The 23,025-nt window shown below is 37.6% G+C and overlaps 1 protein-coding gene across 1 annotated transcript in view; it reads right to left on the bottom strand.

Annotated features, from left to right (window-relative positions):
* INPP4B (inositol polyphosphate-4-phosphatase type II B) overlaps window positions 1-23,025 on the bottom strand; it is a 200,052-nt gene that overhangs the window by 117,997 nt on the left and 59,030 nt on the right. The window contains exons 6-7 of the mRNA XM_034065005.1: window positions 3,661-3,711; window positions 709-788 (exon numbers count right to left, since the gene is read on the bottom strand). Of these exons, the coding sequence (XP_033920896.1) occupies window positions 709-788; window positions 3,661-3,711 (131 nt within the window). The remainder of the gene's footprint in view (window positions 1-708; window positions 789-3,660; window positions 3,712-23,025) is intronic.

Genomic DNA, 23,025 nt, shown 5'->3' with positions numbered 1-23,025 from the left:
AGAAACTTTGACAGAACATCCCCTACTTCAAATTCCCTGCAATTCTTCCATAGACTATCACACTAAGAAATAGCTAACCCTTTCTAATCTGACACAAAGCAAACCTCAGCTTAAAGAATCGATACTTCATTTTGACTTTGAGCATGGTAGAAATAGAAGCATTTCAAGTTGACATCTAATATACCTGAAGTAATACAGAGTTTCATAGTCAAGCAGCAATTATAGAATCATTTAGGTTGGAAAAGACTTTTGAAATCATAGAGTCCAACCATAAACCTAACACTGCTAAATCCACTACTAAATCATGTCCCTAACTGCCACATCTAGATGTCTTTTAAATACCTCCTGAAATTATGACACCACCACTTCCCTGGGCAGCCTGTTCCAATACTTAACACCATTTTGGTGAAGAATTTTTTCCTAATAGCCAACCTAAACCTCCCCTGGCACAACTTCAGGCCATCTCATCCTATCACTTGTTACTTGTGACAGACCAGCTCTCACCTCAGTACAAACTCCTTTCAGGTAGTTGCAGAGAGTGATAAGCTCTCTCCTCAGCTTCCTTTGCTCCAGGCTTAACAATCCTAGTTCGCTCAGTTGGTCCTCACAGAACTTGCCCTCTAGACCCTTCACTGATTCATTGCTCTTCTCTAGATGTGAAATCCCATAGGTTATTAATTCAACATAGTTGAAGAGGAAAACACTTACTTGAGGGTAAGGGTCAACTGTTGCTCCTTTGACTTTACCAAGTCTGCTACTCTAAAAGTTGTACAGCCCAGGAAGCTTCGCTAGAAAACAAAGCAGAAAGAAAAGGTAAGGTCTCCATTAATTTTTGAAGTTTTAATTACTACTTTTTCTTTTTTTGGTGTCACACTTCAAAATCTTTCTTTGCTCCCTAGAAAATATTATATTCCAATAGAGTCAATTTGACACACTATCCAGTAGAAACTCTTTCATGCACCTGCAGCATGATTATCAGTAAACTGTTAAACTTTGATTTTGCAAGCAGGAACCTTTCTCTCTTTTATTAATTACAGTCTGACAACTTGACAAAACAACACGTTGCAAAATGTACAGCCACAGGAGAACTTCTACTCAGCACAAGCACACTTGCATTTTGCATCATCTTCTTTCCATAACTGTAATTCCATAACTACCATCTATGAATTGCAAAAATCTCATCTGGCCAACTTCGCCCCAGAAATAATGGGAAAGAACACAAATCTACAGCCATCTTTCTATTCATTTTTCTTTCAAATATACGACTAAACATCACTTGGTCTGAATAAATTGTAATGAGATCTTAAGACTATGCTGAATTTTTGCAAGAAAATAATAAGAAATAAAGTTTCTTTTCATTACATTACACTAATTTTACTTTACTGTTTGAATCCAAAGTAAAATTCCAAGCTAAATTATACATGTTCTTGGATACACAAATTAAAGAACATCAAGTTGCTCTGGGCTGACATACGCTACAGGTAGATAGTAACTTTCCCCTTTAAGGAAATAGAGAATTTCTTATTACAGAGAAGTGTAACTTCCTCTGGTAAAGAAAAAAAACCCTGCAGTCTGATTTCTTTCAGGAACACCAGCTGGATATTGAGTGTTGAATGCTAACAATAAAGCCCTTCCTTAAGATAGGTTTTCTTGCATGTAAAATATACAGTTCAAATCAAAATTCTCAATTTAGATAAGCACTGACACTGGTCTCTAAGCAGGTAACTAAGTCATCACTTATGGCCCACTCCTATCCATGACACAGGTTTAGATTTCCTGTGCTTTGATTGGCAGTTAAGTAGCAACGGAAAAAAGATGCGAGCTGAGAGTCTAGGGAGGACAGGGAAAACAGCAGATTTGGGAAGTGCTGAACAGGAAGTATGGAAGAAAAAATAACGCAACCAGACAAGCGAAGTTGATGGTTAGTTTTCCCTCCCAAAATGAAACATGTACTTTTACAAGAAATATGTCCAGGTGTGACACACCTAGAGTGAATACACAGGTAGTTCTGTCTTCTTTTAGATCAATGACAAGTGTTTCTTCACTAAAACTCTATGGTGGCATGGTAAGCAAAAATTATATAGCCTTAGTATAATAAGAACACGTTCTGCATCACAACATCTGTATAGCAGCCTCTAGTCTGGTATTTTATGGCATATAAGTGCTTATATTTTCAACTGTACCATTTGAAAAGAGGGAGGACAATATTTGGAATGAACCTGATAGAAGTTCAGTCACTTAGATGTTCTTTCTGCAGCACAGTAGAACTATAAATCCGTTTAAGAACCCTAAGTCAGAGTTCACATATGACCAGGGCTAAGAAACAATTATATTGCTGTCTTACACAATCTAGGAGCTTTGGTCACTGTACCCAGTAACCAGCTCTCAGCATCATTATCTAGTTCTACAGGGTCATGAAATTAAAGGTGAATAATTTTATGGGCTAAAAAAAAATCTACTCACTTGCCTGTTTTTTATTTTTATGCTTATTTAGAATTAGGTTTTCTTTGCCTGACAATCAGGAGTTATTTGCAAAATTAAATAAAACTGTGAATGATCCCATGAAGAGAGTTAGGCCAATGTTCAAGGAGTCTAATTTCAAACAATGCTAAAGAATACTTTTTCACACTGATTTAGATACCAGTATTCTACCTTGGGGTCTGAACTGGCAGCATACAAACCAGCCTAACTTTGCACACGTGACTTGGAGAGGCTTTAAAGGCAGGCTTTAAACAGAACTGCTGCTGTAATGTTAGAGTAATGTTCCTCTGTAATTTTGCTAGTGGAGTACTTACAATTATAAATGTTAAGATACGTGCCTTGCGCAGTCTGATGAATAATCTCAGCTAGCCAAAGAGAAAAGCCTCCATAATAGCTGTATGAAAAGCTGAAACACATCAATTATTTCACTCAGATTGAATTTGCTGCCAAGCTACAGGTTTTCCAAACACTAGCTGAAGTCCTGGAAGCTGTGCCAAGGAGGTCCTGGTAATGCAGGAAAGTCACCTTAGGCTAAAAGTTTCAAAATCCAGTTGGCTTAACTGCTTGCAGATGCAAGTCTGATACCTGCACCAGATGTTTGGTCTTCTATTCAGATCTTGCAGGACCAACATTTCCCAGCCCCATGAGGTATCTGTATTACCTGTGAGGTTTCTCAGATCCAGAAATAACATCGCAATACCTTTGCCAAAATTTTCAAGATCTACACAGCAAAATAAGTCCTCCATATGCCACTAGTGTAATTTCTTAAGATGGACTCAAAGGCAACTCCTACAGCAGAACTTTTTATACTCTGCACATGAAAACCAGTAAGTTAACAGGTCAGGCTCATTCGGGCAATATGATTCCAAGGTCCTTGATCTCATCCAGATTGCTTGTATGGCAGTAGCAGGAAGTCTAGATAGTAGTACTTGCCTCAATATAATTTCAGTTGAAAAGGATTTTCAAGAACAATGTGAATGGGATTTCAGCAGACACTGAGACCGTTACTGGTGCCTTGATTATTTTATTCATTTTACCCAAGTTCTGCTAGCAAAAAAGCTTGTCAGCTCCTGTTTAGCAGTTAGGCAAAGCACCATTTCTCTTCATTGGGTGCCTGTGTGTGTTGATGAGCTGAGAAATAAGATCAGTTACTGAAAAAAAATAATTAAAATTGCTTACTCCAGTATCTGCCCTCTGCTCCTTGTGATCAGGTAGGACACTAGTGCGGACCTGAGAAAGGAAGAAGAAAAAAAACAATGCATTTTTTTCCTCATACTTTCTATGTTATGGAGATAAATTTAAAGGGAGGAATATATGTATATATAATTTAATAAAAATAATCTATAATTTAAAACCACAATATCTTCTGGTTCCTCTGAGTAAAGTCTCTTACCACTAAACATTTATCAGTTGGAACTTTCCTGATTCAATAAAGGAGAAAGACTGTGCTCAGTTTTCCTTTCATAAAATAAGACTCATTGCCTCTAACCTGAATGCCAGAATTCTTCATCTAGAGTTGTTATCTGGAACCAAAATTTTCAACCACAAATGAAAGAACACAGTACATTAAAAAGTATTCTCTCCAAATAAGCACTTGACTTTGAAGGCTGATCTGCCAAAGACATCCCGATCCCCAGCCTCACACAATATATGGCCCTGTCTCCTCCTACCAATTTCTGAGCATCTTTGACGTGACATATATTTGAAGATATTCATAGAAGGAATGCAGGGACAACAGGGACCTCCAGCTGTCCCTGCATTTGCTGCAGGGTGGAACTGCTTTTGTACACTACTACTTTAATTCCACAAGAAAATGTATGGGAGAACATACAGTAATATAGGGGTGCAGATTTAGTGTCTGTATAATTTTATTGTTGAATGCTGGTTAAGAACAGAGAACCAATTAAACAGTAAAACTGAGATAGAATAAGTATAAGAGAATCTCTGTAACACCCCTCTAACATGGTGTGCCTGAGCCAAAACAGCCCATTGAACTAGCTTGCTGGTAAAAGGATGCCAGCTTCAGCAACTCACAAGGGAGGCATGTACTGAGCATTCACATCTGTTCGATTACCTAGCCTAAATAACAGATATCCATTTACAGCAGGGCCCCCCAAGGAACAATTTTTGGCTTGATTTCAAAGTAAAACTCAAGCTCATTTTGTAAAACTGTAAGCAGAAGACTAATTTTTGTCCCATGCCATCAAACGCATCTCTTAGTTCTTTTATTCTAGCTGCAACTTACCGTACAAAGAGAAAACGTTCCTTTAAAACAAAGGTAATTTTACCTGCCTGTTTGTTATTCTAAATAGTGTGCTGTTAGAAAAGGCCAACAAAAATCTGCCACAGAGACACAACAAAGTAGAGCCATAGCTTTTCTGAGTTAGCTCTTATGCCTTGATTCTGTCAGTGAGAACAACTATTTTTCCACAAAAGCATAAAGATAGTAAAGAAATGCTAAAATTAATGTAATAACAGCCAGCATATTTTAGAAATCTGTGGGATTCCTCATTTTGATGTAATTTTACATTTAGATTTTTTCCACTAATAGAATCATAGAATAGTTAGGGTTGGAAATGACCTTAAGATCATCTAGTTTCAGCATTAGTATCAAGCAGGCATTTGGCTTTCTATAGCATACTAGTACAAAATTTTCCACCCCAAATTTATATCAAAAATTTACCTGTAAATACTTCAAGTCACAGATTAAAATAAAATTACTGATATTTCCTTGTTGGCAATACTTGTTTCACCCTTTCAGAGATTGGAAAGGTAACTTACAGATCTGTTTCTTAAAAGAAGGAAGGGTGTCAATGAGAGGCCATAAGATTCTATGTCAGTAAAAAGCTGAGCCTCAAACAAACATCTGGCCCAACATGGAAGTGAGGTATTTCCATTTTCTAATTGCTATGAATATTTATTCAAGAAACACAACAAATTAAGAATTAAAATCTCTTCCCCACTGATTTATAAGAAGAAGCAGCCCAGCAAGTATTTTCAAACATGTGTAATTGGTTTTGCATGAAACTAAGGTGTGCTTTGAAGTATGAGGAAGACTAAGTATCTTTTATGCTTATAGAAACTAATGGACTCCAAACATATGCTTAGAATCACAGAATATTCCTTTCTCTTGCTGGATGAAGTCTCAGTTCAGGAGAACTTATTTCTGCTTTTCTGGCCCAGCAGAGAATTGTTTTCAAAGAATCACAGAATCCCAAGGGTTGGAAGAGACCTTGAAAGAACATCTAGTCCAACCCCCCTGCAAGAGCAGGGTAACCTAGAGTACATCACACAGGAACTTGTCCAGGCGGGCCTTGAATATTTCCAATGTAGGAGACTCCACAACCCCCCTGGGCAACCTGTTCCAGTGCTCTGTCACTCTTACAGTAAAGAAGTTCTTCCTGATGTTAACATGGAACCTCCTATGCTCCAGTTTACACCCATTGCCCCTTTTCCTATCACTGGATATCACAGAAAAAAGCCTAGCTCCATCATCCTGACACCCACCCTTTACATATTTGTAAACACTGATGAGGTCACCCCTCAGTCTCCTCTTCTCCAAGCTAAAGAGACCCAGCTCCCTCAGCCTCTCCTCATAAGGTAGCTGTTCCACTCCCTTCATCATCTTTGTGGCTCTGCGCTGGACTCTTTCAAGCAATTCCCTGTCCTTCTTGAACTGAGGGGCCCAGAACTGGATGCAATATTCCAGATGTGGCCTCACCAAGGCAGAGTAGAGGGGGAGGAGAACCTCTCTTGCCCTACTAACCACACCCTTTCTAATGCACCCTTGGATGCCATTTGCCTTCTTGGCCACAAGGGCACATTGCTGGTTCATGGTCATCCTCCTATCCACCAGGACCCCCAGGTCCCTTTCCCCTTCAGTACTTTCCAGCAGGTCAGCCCCCAACCTGTACTGGTACATGGGGTTGTTCTTCCCCACATGCAAGACTCTACACTTGCCCTTGTTGAATTTCATCAAGTTTCTCCCTGCCCAACTCTCCAGCCTGTCCAGGTCTCGCTGAATGGCAACACAGCCTTCTGGTGTGTCAGCCACTCCTCCAGTTTAGTGTCATCAGTGAACTTGCTGAGGGTACACTCAGTTCCCTCATCCAGGTTGTTGATGAAAATATTAAACAGCACTGGTCCCAGCACCAACCCCTGAGGGACTCCACTAGTCACAGACCTCCAGATAGATTCTGCTCCATTGACCACAACTCTCTGCCTTCTTCCTTCAACCAGTTCTTGATCCACCCCACTACCTGATCATCAAGCCCACACTTCCTTAGCTTATCTATGAGGATGCTGTGGGAGACAGTATCAAATGGCTTACTGAAATAAAGAAAAACCACATCTACCACTCTACCATCATCCCTCCACCTAGTTACTTCCTCATAGAAGGCTGTAAGGTTGGTCAAACATGACTTCCCCCTGGTAAAACCATGTTGGCTGTTCTTAATGACCCTTTCATCCTTGATATGTCTAGAGATGGCAAGGATGTCAACACCTGACAAACTTACAGCATAAGTCTTCCATATAACAAAAATTTCATTATTCCAAATGGAGTTAAATAAGGAAAAAAAAATTTGTTCCTTATTTGCATTTCCAAACTCAACTTCATTAGTGTCACAATCAAAGGAATAAAAAAAGTATCCATAAACTTTAGGTTTGAGTTCAAAAATACTTTTCAGTGCAGCTCCATGGTTCGTTTGTTTTCAGTTTGTTTAAACTACTTTATAACCAATAATCATACAACCAAATTTATGTAAGCACGATTTTTGGTGGGACTGGCATTAGGCTGTTTTTCCCTCCTCTCTGAAATATATTTCTTTTGAAAGGAAACTGGATTTTTTGATCCAAGTGTACACAAATATTTATTATTCTTTAGAAACACTTTAAAAAATTTAATTAAAAAGTCATACATGTGTATGCAAATATATACATAGGAGCTATTGTCTAGTCCCTTTCGTGTTATCTTTTGGCTGAGTTCCCAAACATACTTATACTCTCAGAATACTGCAATTATCAGAATCCTATTATGAGATGTCCACACAGACCCAGGCCAGTAACATTACAAATACAGTCAGACAGTTTGCAACAAAATAGAAAATCTAAGAAAGAACTCAACTCTAACCCCAATGCACAAATTAAAAAAAAAAAAAAGAAATACAAAGGATTTATAAAAGCAAATATTCTCCCAGTACATTGTCTGATTAAACAAACTACTGTATTTTTTAAAACACTGTCATAAACCAACTTTTCCCTAATGGACCTAATAGTATTCTAAAACAACTACAAAATATAAATACAAAGAAAAAGGCAGATTTTAATCTCAAGCATCCATTATTCTGTTAGAATTCGAGTTTTGTCATTATTTGCTCTAGTTTTTCCTGTGCAAAAAGCAAACCCCCAAAGTGTGAGTTTTAGTTTGGTGTAAGGCTGAACACCCCTGGAATAACACACATTGCAGCCTTACCTTCCCAGACAAAGAGATGTAAGAAGAGACAAAAGAAGTAAGCAAGAAAAACTGCTTGTAAACTAGGTCAAATGCAAAGTGTTTGTGACAAGTATTCATTCCAATGATTTAGTTTGTAAAATAATACAGCTATCTTTTATGCATCACAGCTTGCAAACCAGTAAGAACACTAGAGTGGGTACTCATGATACATTTCATTTCCCTTAAATCTCATATAGAACAATATGCACTGAGTAGCTATTCTTATACTTTATAGTGCATTTATCACAGGCATATCCAAGTGTCAAATTTCTCTAGGCATAAATGTTAAATTCAGCTTTAATTAACTGTCCTTTAGTATAAGGCAGCTTCATATGATGAAAAAGAACATGTCTTTCAGTCACTCATGGCATTTTGAGCTGCATCCACACACGTCAAAGTTCTGAAGACTGAATCATTACCATTTTCGAAACTATTGTGTCTGCCCTTAATTAAAGCCTTTGCATTACAGTTTGTAATCAAAGACCATGTTCACAGGGTGCTTAAGTTTTCAAACAAATAATGCTAGGTCCTTTTCTCACTTACTCTAGATTTACCTCATCAAATCACCAGCAGTTTCCAATGACTTCCCAGTACCTATTGCTGTTGGGTGCTCAAATGCACTATTCTCTCACTGCTGTTATATGATACCAGCATCTCACTATAACTATGTACACGCCATTTCAGACAGAGCGTAGGTTGAGAGACCACTGAAAGTAGTCACTGAAAGACTGAATTATACTGTTTCAATATAGCACCATTCACTATATCATCTCATCAGTATACAGCTGCCAGTGGTATAAGAACACTTACAGACAATTTTATTTTTATGTTACCCGGAGGTGATCTGGGACAGTGACCATCTGCACCTTTCTTTCCCCAAAAGCCCTTTTGCACAGAAAGTGAACACTGAACTCTGCTGACACAGCCATCACAACTCCACAGACAGCCATCATGGACAGTCAGTCCCCAGCTTCACCAACACTGCCTACCAACCATGCAGCACCAACCATCAGAGTCAGGGAGTAACCACTTGTCTTGTAACTTTTTCATCACGGAATTTGTAGCTCCATGTATATGTGCTGGATGAACTGAAAATGCTGAAATTGTTACTAGGCTCTGCAACGATATTGATCAGCTTTTATAGGATAGATTCCATTCCTGTACATGCAGCAAATTAATTTTTTAAAGAAGATAGTGATGAGACATTGTACACATTTACGAGCTATTTATTTTCATTATATAGATTAACAATTTGCTTAATAGTTCAATCAGCATAGCACAGTCAGCAAAGTAAAACACTTCAATCAATACTTTGCTGGATACCTGTTTATTGGCTGGAGGACAAAGACTATACAGTAATTTCCCAAACTTTAGTGCACAATTATTTCTCAAGAGTCCATATAAAACAAAAAAGAAATTTTTTTCACAATAGACATGCAATTGGTATTGAAGGGTTTACAGTTCCAATGGAAAGCTGCTATGCAGAGACACTAACAAATGTTGAAATTAAATTAAAGATGAAAACAAGTAAAAGGAATATAAGCTATATAAACTTCACTGTTATGCTTCTGCAGTAGTATAATACATATGTTTTATTATAGAGTATATTATATAATAAGTATTATGTATTTATATTAATAAAATATAAAATAAAAAATGATGTTTTCCCTACTATCTATAGTAAGGAAACTGGGACTTTCTCTACTATATGCATGCCCCTATTATCTGCTGTATACCAAGTGACATTTTCAGCTGTTTATTTATCTGAAAGGGTCAAATAGAAGGGCAGGCATATCTGCATATGGTTGGATATTTTTTATAGGCAACATTAGATCTTGACTCTCGTTAAGTGTATGGAGTCAGAATAATTCATTTGTGTAGCACTGAGACTATTTAATACCTCCAGGCACACTTTTCAAGAAATAATGTAGGCATAATATGAGCATAATAGAAAATACAAACTTCTCAGTCTCTAAGAATCATCATAAACTGCTTTTCTTCCCAAATTCTCTGCAACTGAGTATCTTTATCTTCTCTGTGTAGGCTGCACCTTTGCATGCTTTCTAGAGAAGAGTACCAACACATGGTACAAGATAAGCATTACAAGATCCCCCTGGGCAAAGGCTGAGGTGAATAGAATTTAACAGCCTATGTAGGTGCATAACTAGGTGTTTGCATAAGAAGCAGAAAAACACAAAAGCCTTGACTATTTGATTACAAATACAATTTTGTTTATTTTTACAGCTTGGGCATGTGATCAGAGTTGTCTCCAAAACCTCGGGAACTCTCTGTATTGAGTGCATCAGAAAGAACATGCCACTTTGCAACATCCAAATGGATGCTGAAAGAGGTCAAGGGACAGAAAAATCCGCACGTTATGAGCGCTCTACATATGCTCAGAGAGTCAGATCAGATACAGCAAGGCTTATTAACAGCATAGTTTCTACCCACAGCAGAGCGGTACTACCTTGCACCATGCCCCTTACGCAGAACGATACTGACAGCATCTGTACAAGGGCCCACTGCATCTCAGATTCCAGGAGGAGCTTATGGTTCGGGTACAGTGCCTGAGTCAGCCTGGCTGACCACTTACACTGCTGACACTTGGTCTGCAAATTGCAAAACACAAATAGGAGCTGACTGTGCTGAAGATGTGCTAGGAGGAAAAAAGGCAGCTCCTGTTACTGTTCTTCCCCTGCAATGCACTAGGATCACATACACAGCTTCCTTCCCCAGTGTGCTCCAAAACTGAAATACACAAAACTGAAAAGCACACATTTGAAAAACAGTTATAACAACCTCTCTGTATCTAGGTCTATTCTCTTCCACAGCTATTTATATGAGAAATAACTACTCCTTGAAGGTAAAACCCCAAGTTTATCTCTTAGAGTCAATGTAGACATGAAAAAGCTGTCAAATATACCCATATAAATCTTCATTACGATTTCAGTGTATACAATGAAATAAGAGAAGGAAGAAACTGTTTATTTACCTTGCTAATGTAGTACACAGCATGAGCACTAGATTCAATGTTTATAACCTCTTAGAAAGAGTTTTTCTCTTTTCCACTGAGAAAGATCCGTCAAAGAATCCCAAGGGTTGGAAGGGACCTCAAAAGATCATCTAGTCCAACCCTCCTGCAAGAGCAGGGTAACCTAGAGTACATCACACAGGAACTTGTCCAGGCGGGCCTTGAACATCTCCAATGTAAGGTTATGTGAGATTAAAAGTGGCAGAGAAAAATGGTCTTTATAAATTAGCCATAATTAACATTTGAGTCTTAGCATCATTCAAAATAGATGCTGCTAGTAATTTGCTCTTTATTGAAACTTGGGGTACAGATACTCTACCAGTATCAGTTGCTGCAGTACACCGCTTTACAGGGGGAAGAAATTGCTGTGTATTGCTGCACCCAGTTAACTCTCAGCTAAGACTTAATGTAGACCTCTCCTGCAAACCATTCTTGTTCTGCACCATGAGATCACTGTCATTCCCCCCCTCCCCCCAGTGAACTGCTACTAGCATAAGATGACCTTTGCATTGTGGTTTCAGTGCACACAGTCTGCATGCAGGAAGAAACACCTACAAGTGATGGTTCCAGCACTGCAGGGGTCCAAAACACCATCCATTCTCAGATGCAACTGAGAATAGGACACACCACTCATCATTTGCAATCATTATAATGACCATAATGGTAGTAAAATAATGAAATACAGGATTTTTCCTCCATCTGTCAGTTTTTCTGAACAAAGCCCAACCATTGTGAAGAAGCCTTCTGTAGTCTCATTATACGTACTGAATATTCTAGACATTTCCTCAGATATCATTTTTATATAATACTACATCATGTTTGAAATCTGTAGTCATTAAAGACAGCCAGTAGGCAAGTTGCTCTTCCCCTTGCCCCCACCATAATTTCTGGGAATTACCCCTTCAAAATCTGTTGCATACCGGGAACAATCCACAAAACCTGAGGAGTCAAAATCCCCTCCATGCAATGCCTGCTCTTCCCTGCTCACTTTCACTGTGAAATAAAAGTCACAGAAGGCAAATTCTAGCTTCTGTCAGCAAGCTAATGATGGAGCACTCCTAAGCTTTTTTGGCTATTCATTTATATGGACCAGCCAATGGGGAGCTGTTATTTACTCAGATCTGAATACCTTAGGCCAGTTACTACAATTCCACTATCCAAAGATCACTGAGACAGACTCCACAATTCAAAAAAACACAGCTGTTAATGGCAGCCAGGGAATCCCAGATGTTCTGGCAACCTACATCCCAAAGAATACTCACTCCAGAATGATCAAGAAAATAAGATGTAGAAATATAGAGAGAGGCTTTTCTCTCACATTTTTTCTCCCCACCACCACCCCATTCCCCCACCCCATCTAGCTATGCATATTGCTTGCGCAAAACAAGACTGATCTGGCAATTTCTCTGTCTATCCATATGAGCATCTTGCTCCCTTGAAGCAGCAGACTGTAACCCAAGTGTTTAAGCTGGAATTTCAAGGAAAAATGCCTTCTGAGACTGCAAGTATTCAGCACTGCTCACAGGGCCCGAGGCAGCTGGATAGGGGGAGGAAAAAATTAAAAAAACCATCTCATTTCCATATGAGTATCAGAGAACCTGTGCCAAAACCCAATGCTAGAGAAGCCAAGGAAAGAGCTTGTACTCTAACCACATATTGCAGGAGAGATTTCAGAGGCTACAAGCCAAGAGTGGTGAAAAGCACATCCAGTTGTCTGATAAGCAGCCAGTCAACACAGTCTCACTTCAGTATATGACACACAACATAAATCAAGGCAAATATTGCTGGACTGATCAGATGATTAGCTCAATGCCATTATAAAATTACCAGAACACAATCTTCCACACCAAAACTTAAATAAAAATTGGTCTATGATTACATTGACAAAATCAATTGAAAATCCTATTTTTTTCTTGACTGAATAAACAGTCTATTTTTGAATATGCTAAAATCTGCATTTCATAATTTGTTATCTATTGCCATAAAAACCTCAGTAAGTTCTTCAGAACTCTTACTATAAATTAAACATGACACCATTTACACTGATGACTTAAAAGAAGCAAAGTTTATATTTGCATTTAGCATAGGTATTTCCAACACTCCCAGTTCCTCAACAGATTGCAACATTTACTCAAATGGTAGAAGCTTATTCACATATTAAATACAGAAAAGAATTTTGCTGTCTTAACCAAATCCAGGCTTTTCAACACTATACAAAATCTCCATCAGTCTACTGACTCATGGGAGCAGCTGAAAATGAGAACTCAGAATTTAAATTGCCCTGCAGCTGGAGCAGTAATGTCCGCAGTACACACCTTCACCTAAGTTTGCCATAGAAGCTGGTACTACCCCTCTGCCTATACCTGAATGCATTGCCTGTTGGGGCCCTTAAGGTCCAAATTACCTTAAGGTAATTTGAATGAGCTGTTTTAACATGAGGTACAGAACTTACAAACTATCAGAAGCAGTAAACTGCCATGAAATTATCCAGGAAGAAAGTTAAAGATTTTATCCTCTCCCTCTTCTGTTGTAAGGTAACTTTTTAACATGAGATTTTAAATTTTAAAGTGAACATTTTAGAGCAATTCTGTTCAGTCAGTCTCAACCATTCTCTTTTCCTACTGGGTGTCTCTCTTGAGAATTCCAGCATTGGATTTTTCCTGAAGTTACTGCTACATGCAGCTGCAGCAGTAGCACCACCAGAAAGAACTTTTGTCATAGAACCATAGACTGGTTTGGGTTGGAAGACACCTTGAGGATCATCCAGTTCCATCCCCCCTGCCACAGGCAGGGACACCTTCCACCAGACCAGGCTGCTCCAAGCCCAGTCCAACCTGGTCTTAAACACTGCCAGGGATGATCCATCCATCCATGTGAAGACTTAAAATGAATAACATGATTTCCCTAAAGTCTGAGCCATGTTTACATGCAGCACCCATCCACCAGTACTCCAGACATCCATAAGAGTTGTTGAGAGAAGCAGAGAAAGCTGTTTCAGCTCTACTATATGAAAGAATATGTGTAGAGTGCATAATTTCTGACTAACCCTACTCCCTTCAAAAACAGTCATAAAAGTTGGAATAGTGATCAACAGCTTGATATTTTAATAAAAAGAAATATTAGCAACACAGGGCTCTAAGAACGTCTACATCATTTGCACCAATATTTTACTGTCACAGAGACCACAGAGTAAAACCCCCTTCACACATTTTTAAACTACACCTTGAAATTATTCTATTTTTTTCTCCCACCCTTTTGACTGGAAGGCCATTCCAAAAAATTATTGCTATAATAGTTCAGAGTAATTTTCTAATTTGCAGCCCAGCATTATTCATGGAGAGTTTATATTCATTTGCTCTTCTGCCAACATGGTCTTTTAGCTAAGTAATTATTTTCTGTTCCTCGTACTGGTCTCCTGATGTATAAGAAAGGAATCATGTGCTCTCTCATACTTCATTTTGTTAGGATAATTAGCTAAGCTTTTCCAATACACTATCATACAACAGGCTCTCCATTCCTCAGACTAGCTGATCTGTTCCAGTCCTAATTCATCTTTCTTGAATGTGAATGATCACATTACTGACAACTTTATAGAAAAGGCCTAACTCAGGTGTATTGAACATAATTCCCTGGATTCATCCAGGAATCATGCCTGTCTCTCTCTGCTGTATTACATCCACCACTCAGTCTCACTTTGATCAACTCACCTGTGCTGTCTTTCACAGAATTTGTTTCCAATGCATGAGCCTTAGTTCATCCAAAAAGTTCACGTTAGTAGAAAACATATATTTTTGCCTTGTCTTGTGTGTGTATATACATATTCTATGATTAATACATATATATATATATATATATGCTCTTGGAGACTACTGTTTTTTCATCCTATTTCTAGTATTACAGACTGAGTGCCTTGAAGCAGCTCCATGGGTAAAGAATTGTCTCAGCTGGCAACCCCTTTTCCCTTAGGACATCAGAAGCCTTCTTCACACACCAAATTTTTCTTTAAGTGGAAGTTTGAAGGAGTCTCACGTATATTTCCAGAAAAGCAAGGAAAATAAGAGTTATCGATAAGGATTTTTCTTTTGTTATTATGACAGTTTGTGATAATGTTTAAAAAATAGTGGAGGCTAAGGGCTGGTGGCAATATTACCTAACAGATGGTAATTCGCTTCTGTTTTGGGGATATCTGGGTAAAACTGCTCATTGATATACTATGGTAGAAGGCATAAATATAGGTTAGACGATGAGAGTGAGTACCTATAATTTTGGGGGACTTGTTACAAGCTCTGTTTTCTTTGCCTTAGTAGACAGGATCTATCTATTAACAAAAGCCCAGTCTAGCAAACTTATAGCTGTACTTCCATAGACAATGGCCCTCTAACAACCTGCAGAACTGCAGTACTGACATGAGAATGACTATTGTGCCCAGAGTTCCCACATACTTCATCCGCATTGTTCGCAATCCAAGCTTGAGAGGTGCAAGGAATTTTCTCACAGGAACCTCCGAAAGTCCCTGGGAAAATAAACATTCCCAACAATCCAAACATTCCCAACTATCCAAATATAAACATTTCCAAAACTCTCTACAATGAAAAAAATAATTTTTGTGTTTTGTTTGGGTTATTTTTTTTTCAATTTGAGAAAGTATTTCATTATTGAACTACACCAATTAAACTTGCACAACCGGAATCAAGTTCTTAAGTGTATAAATACTCCAACAAATAACCTACTGCTCAGCCATCTTTAAACAATCTTTGATAGCATTCTGACCTTCGCACAGCCCCTCTCTCTCTTCTGAGATTGGAACTGAAAGGGGGGTTGTATATTTATTTATTAAAGAAATTCACTTCTGGCTTCAGTAGCGATTTCAAGATAGATATCTCACCTCTCTCACAATCTAAATTAGTTTCTGCTTTAAAGGCAAGAAGTAGGTGTCACTGGACGCAGTTATCACCTTGGGCTTATTTACTCTGCAGCAATCTAAATACAGTTTTGTACCTACAAGACAAGGCAAAAAGCAGACTTCACACAGTTCCTTTACTTCTCAATGCAAAGCTGTAAGAGAGACAACTTAATTTTAAAAGCATTTCATTGTTTTATGAGTGAAATTAGTCACCTCTGCATAAAACACACAGTTTTGATCTCAAAACCAGTTTAGAGAAAGACCTGTTTTCCTCATCTGAGTACACGTCACAGTGCTTGACTGCCATATTCGTATAAACCCTTTTTGCCCACACTACATTATAATCTTTTTTTCCTTTAAGCATAACTGCAATCTGCAAGATATAATACTTTTCTATAAGCACAATAGAAGTCTTGCAGAGTTAGAAGCGAGTAAGCTATGAGCAGCCTACTTTCAGACTGCTAAGTAGGGTCAGGACAGCTGATAGTCATGGCTGCCCATGGTAAGTAATTAAATTCTGACTTTCATGAAAGGCAAAGTGTGAATAAAGACACTAAGTAAATATTTTAAATTAATTGTTTCTTTCTTTCACAATTTTTATACTGATGACGCAAAAAGATCCTAACACTCAGAGTAAACACCAAATAGATTCAAATATTTTCACTACTAAAAAAAAAGAAAAAAAAAGAAGATTGACTTTTTTCTAAAACTGAAAAGTGGTAATTTTTCAGGATTGTTTCAAACATGCTTTATCAGCAAATAAACAGAAAATATTAGAAACATTATTCTTAGCAAAGATGTTTAAATCTGAAATTTGATCATGCTTCTATTTCTAGAAATCATTTATATGTTCTTTCTTGCATTCAACTTGCAAATTCTTACAAATTCAGCAAAATAATGTTTTCTGCAAAAGAAGACAGCTGTTATTAGACAAGCTGGTATGAGATAGAAAGAAAATGGACAACTTTGTTTTTTTGCATATGAAGTCTTTTTCAGGAACTCAAAAAAGCTTGTGTTCCTCAAAACTTGTTTCCTCCAACATACCTGCTTGTCTAACTAAACGTCACCAACTCCATTCTCACCCAAGAGACATTTTCTGTGAGATATCCAGATGTCAGCCACAACACTACAGCTTATTAAATGAAGCTACCTCAACCAGGAGACAGGAAAGCTATAGCACAAATGCTGATGACAGTTCTCCTCCCTTTCATATTTTACATGCTGCTCCTTCTCTTCTGATGTGCAGTATAATTTCTCACTATTGTATCCTTTGTTGCTTCCAAGAGAGCTCTGCTAAGATGACAGCACTTGCTGCCTCACCCTGCTCACCAAATGACATGAAATACCATAGGGTGCAGAGATTTACAGTCGGTATCATATCTTGGGATATACTCAAACTGGCATCAGGAATCGGAACTGGAAATTTTACACAGGCATGCATTTCAATGCCACCAACCAGCAACCCATTTAAAAAATTACTTTGTCAGTAAGCACCTTGAGCTAGCTGTCTTCCAAAACCCATTACAAGTTAAGTTGGCTTGAGAAGGTGTATGAGTTTCTATTTTACTTAGGTCCAGGTCTAGGGAAAGTAGCTTATGGAAGATATCTGTATTTTAAATCATTAACAGCTCTCAGAGAGATCAAAATTCGTATTAGAAATTCACTAAAAAGTCTGCCCTACAAAAGTAAGGGATAAAAGAAGCACATGCACATTTCAGCAGGAATGATTTTATGTCATGTAGAATAGATGACAAAGATTTGTTTTCTGTCTAAATAAATCAAAAGGACAGATCTTGCCACAGATGATGTAACTTTGTATAATTTTTAATGTCTGACTACAGACACTGCAATGTCTTGAGAAGGACTTTTGAAAACAAGTAAGAGATTCTATCTACTTAATAAGCAACACATAGGCTATGCTTCCAAAACTGTGTTAGTAGCGTTACATATTAAAGTTATTTTAATTCATCAGCTTCACATGAACAGCACCAGTTTCACTCAAGCAGAAGTAATACAACGAATAACACAGAAAAGCTTAGCAAATATGGGCTTTAGCAAAGTGAAGTGGTCATTTTCACTTTAAGCAAGTACAGTTGTACAGCCTACAATTTCTCCTCACTCCTTTCCCCTGACAGAGGGAATAATTATTTATAAAAGAAAAGCATTTTAATACCAGATGTATTATATGAATGGTAGTTATACATGTAAAAATATGGTAATCTCTTCATCTTGCGAATAGGTTATGATACAGTGCTCTGATAATTGCACAGCATCCTATATGCTGACAGGATGGTGGTAGTTCTAGAAAATTAATGTTTAGAGGCTTCCCCCTTCCACATATCATATCTAAAAGTGAAAAAGATATACGCAACAAAGAACAGCTTCTATGTGAATTAATGCTGTACTCAGAGAATCTTCCAACTCATGCAATAAATTCTCTGTAAATTGTTGCAGACCCTCTACATCCAACATGATTATTATAGCAGCTGCCTGAACTCAGCATCTTGCAAATGGACCCTTTAAACAGTAATCAGAAGAAAGTCAAGACACCACTGGATAAAATGTATACATCTTTATCTAACTAATTCTAGTATGCATTTTGAATTGGATTTGTCCCAGATGGAGTTAATTTTCCTGATAGAAGCATTCATAGTGATGTACTTTGTACTGCTAAATAGAAAGGTATTGATAAAACTAGTGTCCTGGCATTATGGCTGCTTCTCCAGCATCCCCTTTCACCCACAGACTGGGGGTGGATCAGATCATGGGAAAGGACACAGCCAGGACAGCTGACCCAAACTGACCAAAGGGATATTCAGACCACATGACATCTGCTCAGCGATAAAAGCTAAAAGATAGGAGGAGGAAGAGGGTGCATTCATTATTTAGGATGTTTTCCTTCTGGAACAACCACTACGTGCACTGAAGCCTTGCTTCCCAGTAAGTGGCTGGACATTGCCTGCTGATGGGAAATAGAGAATAAAATCTTTGTTTTCCTTTGCTTCCGGCAAGTGACATTTGCTTTTGCTTTATTAAACTGCCTTTATCTTGACCCAAGAGGCTTTTTTTTATCTTATTTCCCACCCCCTGCCTCCCATCCTGCTGAGGAGGGGAGTGACAGAGTGGCTTAGTGGGCACCTGGTGTCCAGCCATGGTCAGCCCACTACACATCTCAAGACATGAACTAATCTAGCATGAATACCAAGGCTCACTTGCCTAGTTTTCTAATAAAATCCATGCAATTTCCAGTGTTAAAAAAGTCACATCCAGCAACTGAATTGTAGAATTTCAGTTAGAAGCAAACCCCCAAAATAAAACCCCAGATGCTCAAACCACCAAAACCCTCCTCTTCCCATTTATGACTTTCATTTCTTCACCTTTCTGCAGGTGAGCAGCCAGGATGCTAATCCAGAGCAATAACAGCCACAAGTACAAATGACAAAAAAAAGAACATAAGAATGTAAGGAGGGTAGTGAATACCAAAGGAATTGGGATGAACTCTTGCTTAAAATCTGTAATTTATCACACCTATGAGTGGAACAAATACAAAGAGGATAACATAGCTTATAAGCAAGTGGATACATAGAAAATTAAATTCAGTATCAGTCATGTTAGAGTAGTTATAAGACTTGTGTGTCATACTTGCTTTTCTAACATCAGCAACTTGAAATGTATATGTATGCATGGGACAAGCTTATTCGGATATTACAAACAAACTTAATCAGTCTCACAAAGTGATATGGTATTTTTGAATAACACTACATTTCATTTATTGCTCTCATGTCAGATCATTTTAAATTACTAATTAGATGCAAGGACAAACAGTTAATTGCATTGTATTATGGGCTGCATTAAATAGTGTATTAGTCAGTGGCTTTTTCCCAACAATTCCCAAAATAATTTTTAAACTGAAGACCACAAAGAAATCTGGATATAAGACAAGTAAAATTACCCGAGAAACAGGCTACAAAAAGCAATTTATATTTGAAATTCACATGGAGGAACATGAGAAATGGGATAAGGGGAAGAGGAGATAAAGGTCCTGATTCAGGAAAGCATTCTATTTTTAGGCATTTCAGCAGCTGTCTAAATACCATTGATATCCCAAATGAAAACAAAGGAGAACTTAAAAGTAATTAAAAAGGAAAATTTCAGTTTTACAGTCAATTCATTAATTTTAAAGAAAAAACTTGCTTAATGATAGATGATACTTTATGAGAATATACATGATGTATATGTTACTTAAGGGGGGAGGAGATACTTTATAAATCTGATTGGAAACTGTCAATACAATAGGTTATCAAACTTTCTCACATATATTTCCCAACTTGGTGATTATTTTGCACAGTGCTAGTATCTTCAGACTGCTTGAAATGAACACTGAAACTTTTCCCTGATCTTAAAATGTCCCACAAAGCATGTGTTGATTTATTCCCTCATTTATACATACTTAATATTTCAAAAGAAGAATAAAATGGGTCAAAATGCTTTTCAGTATTTGACTAACAAAACTTTATTACATGGAAAAATATTTTAAAAATCCTATGAGTTAAGAATTTAACTAAAAAAGCCCTCAGCAAAATAAAAATATATAAAATACATATTTTACACAGAACTATAAAAGTATACAAATTGGTTACTTATACGCCTTCAAGACACAATCTAAAAGGTGATTTTTTCCTATTGCATTCTGTAACTTCATGAAGTCACTCTGCTCAGTTTTAAGCACTAAGAGATCTTGAAATAATACCTAATCTAATACTGTTGCAAGAACCTTAGATCCAAGATTGTCAACATAAGCATCATCACAGAGCAGTGATCACTTTATTAACTCCGCATCTCAGTTTTTCAAAAGATGAGAGTGAAATAAACCCAACATTAATAAACTTCAGTTCATTCCCTGTGAAAACTAAAACATACTTGGACTTATTTGAAAGCCCACGTTTAAAAATAATATCTGAGTATTCTTTTACAAGGAAAGCCTAGCATTGATTCAAATTGCACATGAGGCTTCAGCTCCAGATAATATTTGCATTAATGAAATGTGTATGACAGGTTGGATTTAAACAGTGCAGCTTAAAATTCTCATCCTCCTACACAAAGATCATGGTACAGAAAGGTGGTGAATTATGCTTCACTCTCTACACCATCATTGCTCCACAAACCTGTGAGCAATGCTCAATTGCATGTACCTTGAGAGGAAAAGTATAAGGGCATATGAAGGTCCCCCCAAAAAAAAGAACAAAAAAAACCCCTCAAGATTGCTCTAACGGTACTTGCCTTCTTCCTTGTATACAAGAGAAGAAACCAAGACTCCTGAATGAAATTCACAAGGTATTTCACAAACACAAAAGTGACAGAATTCCAGACCTCTGCAAGGAGAGGGGAAGCCCACTCACCATGCAAAATAACAGGTACTTAACATCTAGAAGCTTCTTATCTGTGACCTCATGGAAATTCTTTTCTGATCTACATTCATCTCTAGAAAGCCATCTCACATCTATTTAAAATTAAATTCCTTTGCCCTCCAGAACTGAGGGCCGAGGATATTGGAGTCCATACAGAAAGTCCCAGATGCTCTCAATGTCCTTTCTTTTCTGTCGTGCTAATTTTTGTTTATACCATCACAATTTAATATAGCTGTTAATTTCTTCTCCTACAAAGCACCTCTGGTCTCAGTACATATCCATTTCTTCCCATGACAACTGTGTGCAGGAAGGGCTGTCACAGTGAAACATGCTCCTCAAATGGCACCTCACTTAATATTTCACCATTGCTCATGAGAAGACAGGACAATGGTATTTTCAGCCTCTGTCAGACAGTGTCAATTCAGACTCCATGATACCCAGAAAAAAAGCAGACCCTACTTTTCTTCAAAACTCATATGCCAGCTGCAATGTATCTGCTTCCTGGGGTCTTTTTCTCTTACGAGAGAGTATGAATGATTCTCCTTCCCTCAACAATGAGATAAAAACAGAAAGCTGCAAGCCCCTGCAGAGGGAAGTTAATATTTACATCTCAGTCTTGACAGTACTAGTAAGGATCACATACCAGAAGGTAACTTTTGAGGATTTATGAACTCCCCCAAACAGAAAGGTTTTTGAGTTGGAATGCCAAACTTCCACTCTTTTCCATTCTTCACCACCAAGAATTTAACACTGAAGGAAGTTTGCTACAGAGGTTTTCTTTTCATATAATATGTAATTAAGTTTTACAACTGATGTGTAGAGCAAACATAAAGCATATTACCCTATTTTATATTGTAGGCATAAAAAGGAAATGTATGTAAAGAAACCCTTTCATAAAAAAATAATACCATTTACCATTTCATAATTTTATTAACAAACATAAAAGTAGAAGCCTTTGGAAAAGATCCACTGCTGCTGGAGGACATGCATCAGGACTACTTTTCTGTGTACCAGTTTGCCTATTTCACTTCTGACTTCAATTCCTACTTAAAAATACTAATACTCCAGAATTTATATTCAAAACCTTAGTTCTACCAAGGAAAATGTTAAGAAGCAGGAGCTGGAAGCATCAACATCACCATTAGCATCATTAGTTCTGTGGCCAAAGGTCTCCTACTAATGCTTCTCTGCTCCTGTGTAAATTGAAGATATTTTTATAATTGTGCACTTCACTTGACAAGTGCCTACATTTAAGAGATCTCCTGCCACTACTAAAGCTATGATCAACAACCAAATACAATAAATTTCAGAAAAAAAACAGTTCAAAAAGTAAAGTCTGTCAGGTTACTTTTTTCCTGCTAAAATCTGATCTTTACAATGACAAAGACTAATCCATGTTTTTAACCTCTAGTTAATCTTCTGTGTTACAGATGTGTTATATTTATGCTACAGATGTGCTAAAGACTTCTGGAGAGCAGAGCCACTATTTTTGTTTCATTTCACCTAAATACAGGGTCATCTCAGTAAACTATTCTTTCCAAGAAAGAAAAGCTGCAGACTGACCATCATTTCACCTTGAAAACATTTCTCTGTAAAGATAAGTGCCAGTACCTAATGAGTATCATTTAACAAAACCATGCTTCCTGAGCAAAGGCTCAGTTTGTTTCCCAAAGAGCAACAACAAAAGCCTCTTCCAGTTATGCAGTTC

This window comes from Melopsittacus undulatus, chromosome 7 (assembly GCF_012275295.1).
Source record: "Melopsittacus undulatus isolate bMelUnd1 chromosome 7, bMelUnd1.mat.Z, whole genome shotgun sequence".
In the NCBI taxonomy this organism is placed as follows: Eukaryota; Metazoa; Chordata; class Aves; order Psittaciformes; family Psittaculidae; genus Melopsittacus; species Melopsittacus undulatus.
This window is presented reverse-complemented; position numbering and strand designations above follow the sequence as displayed.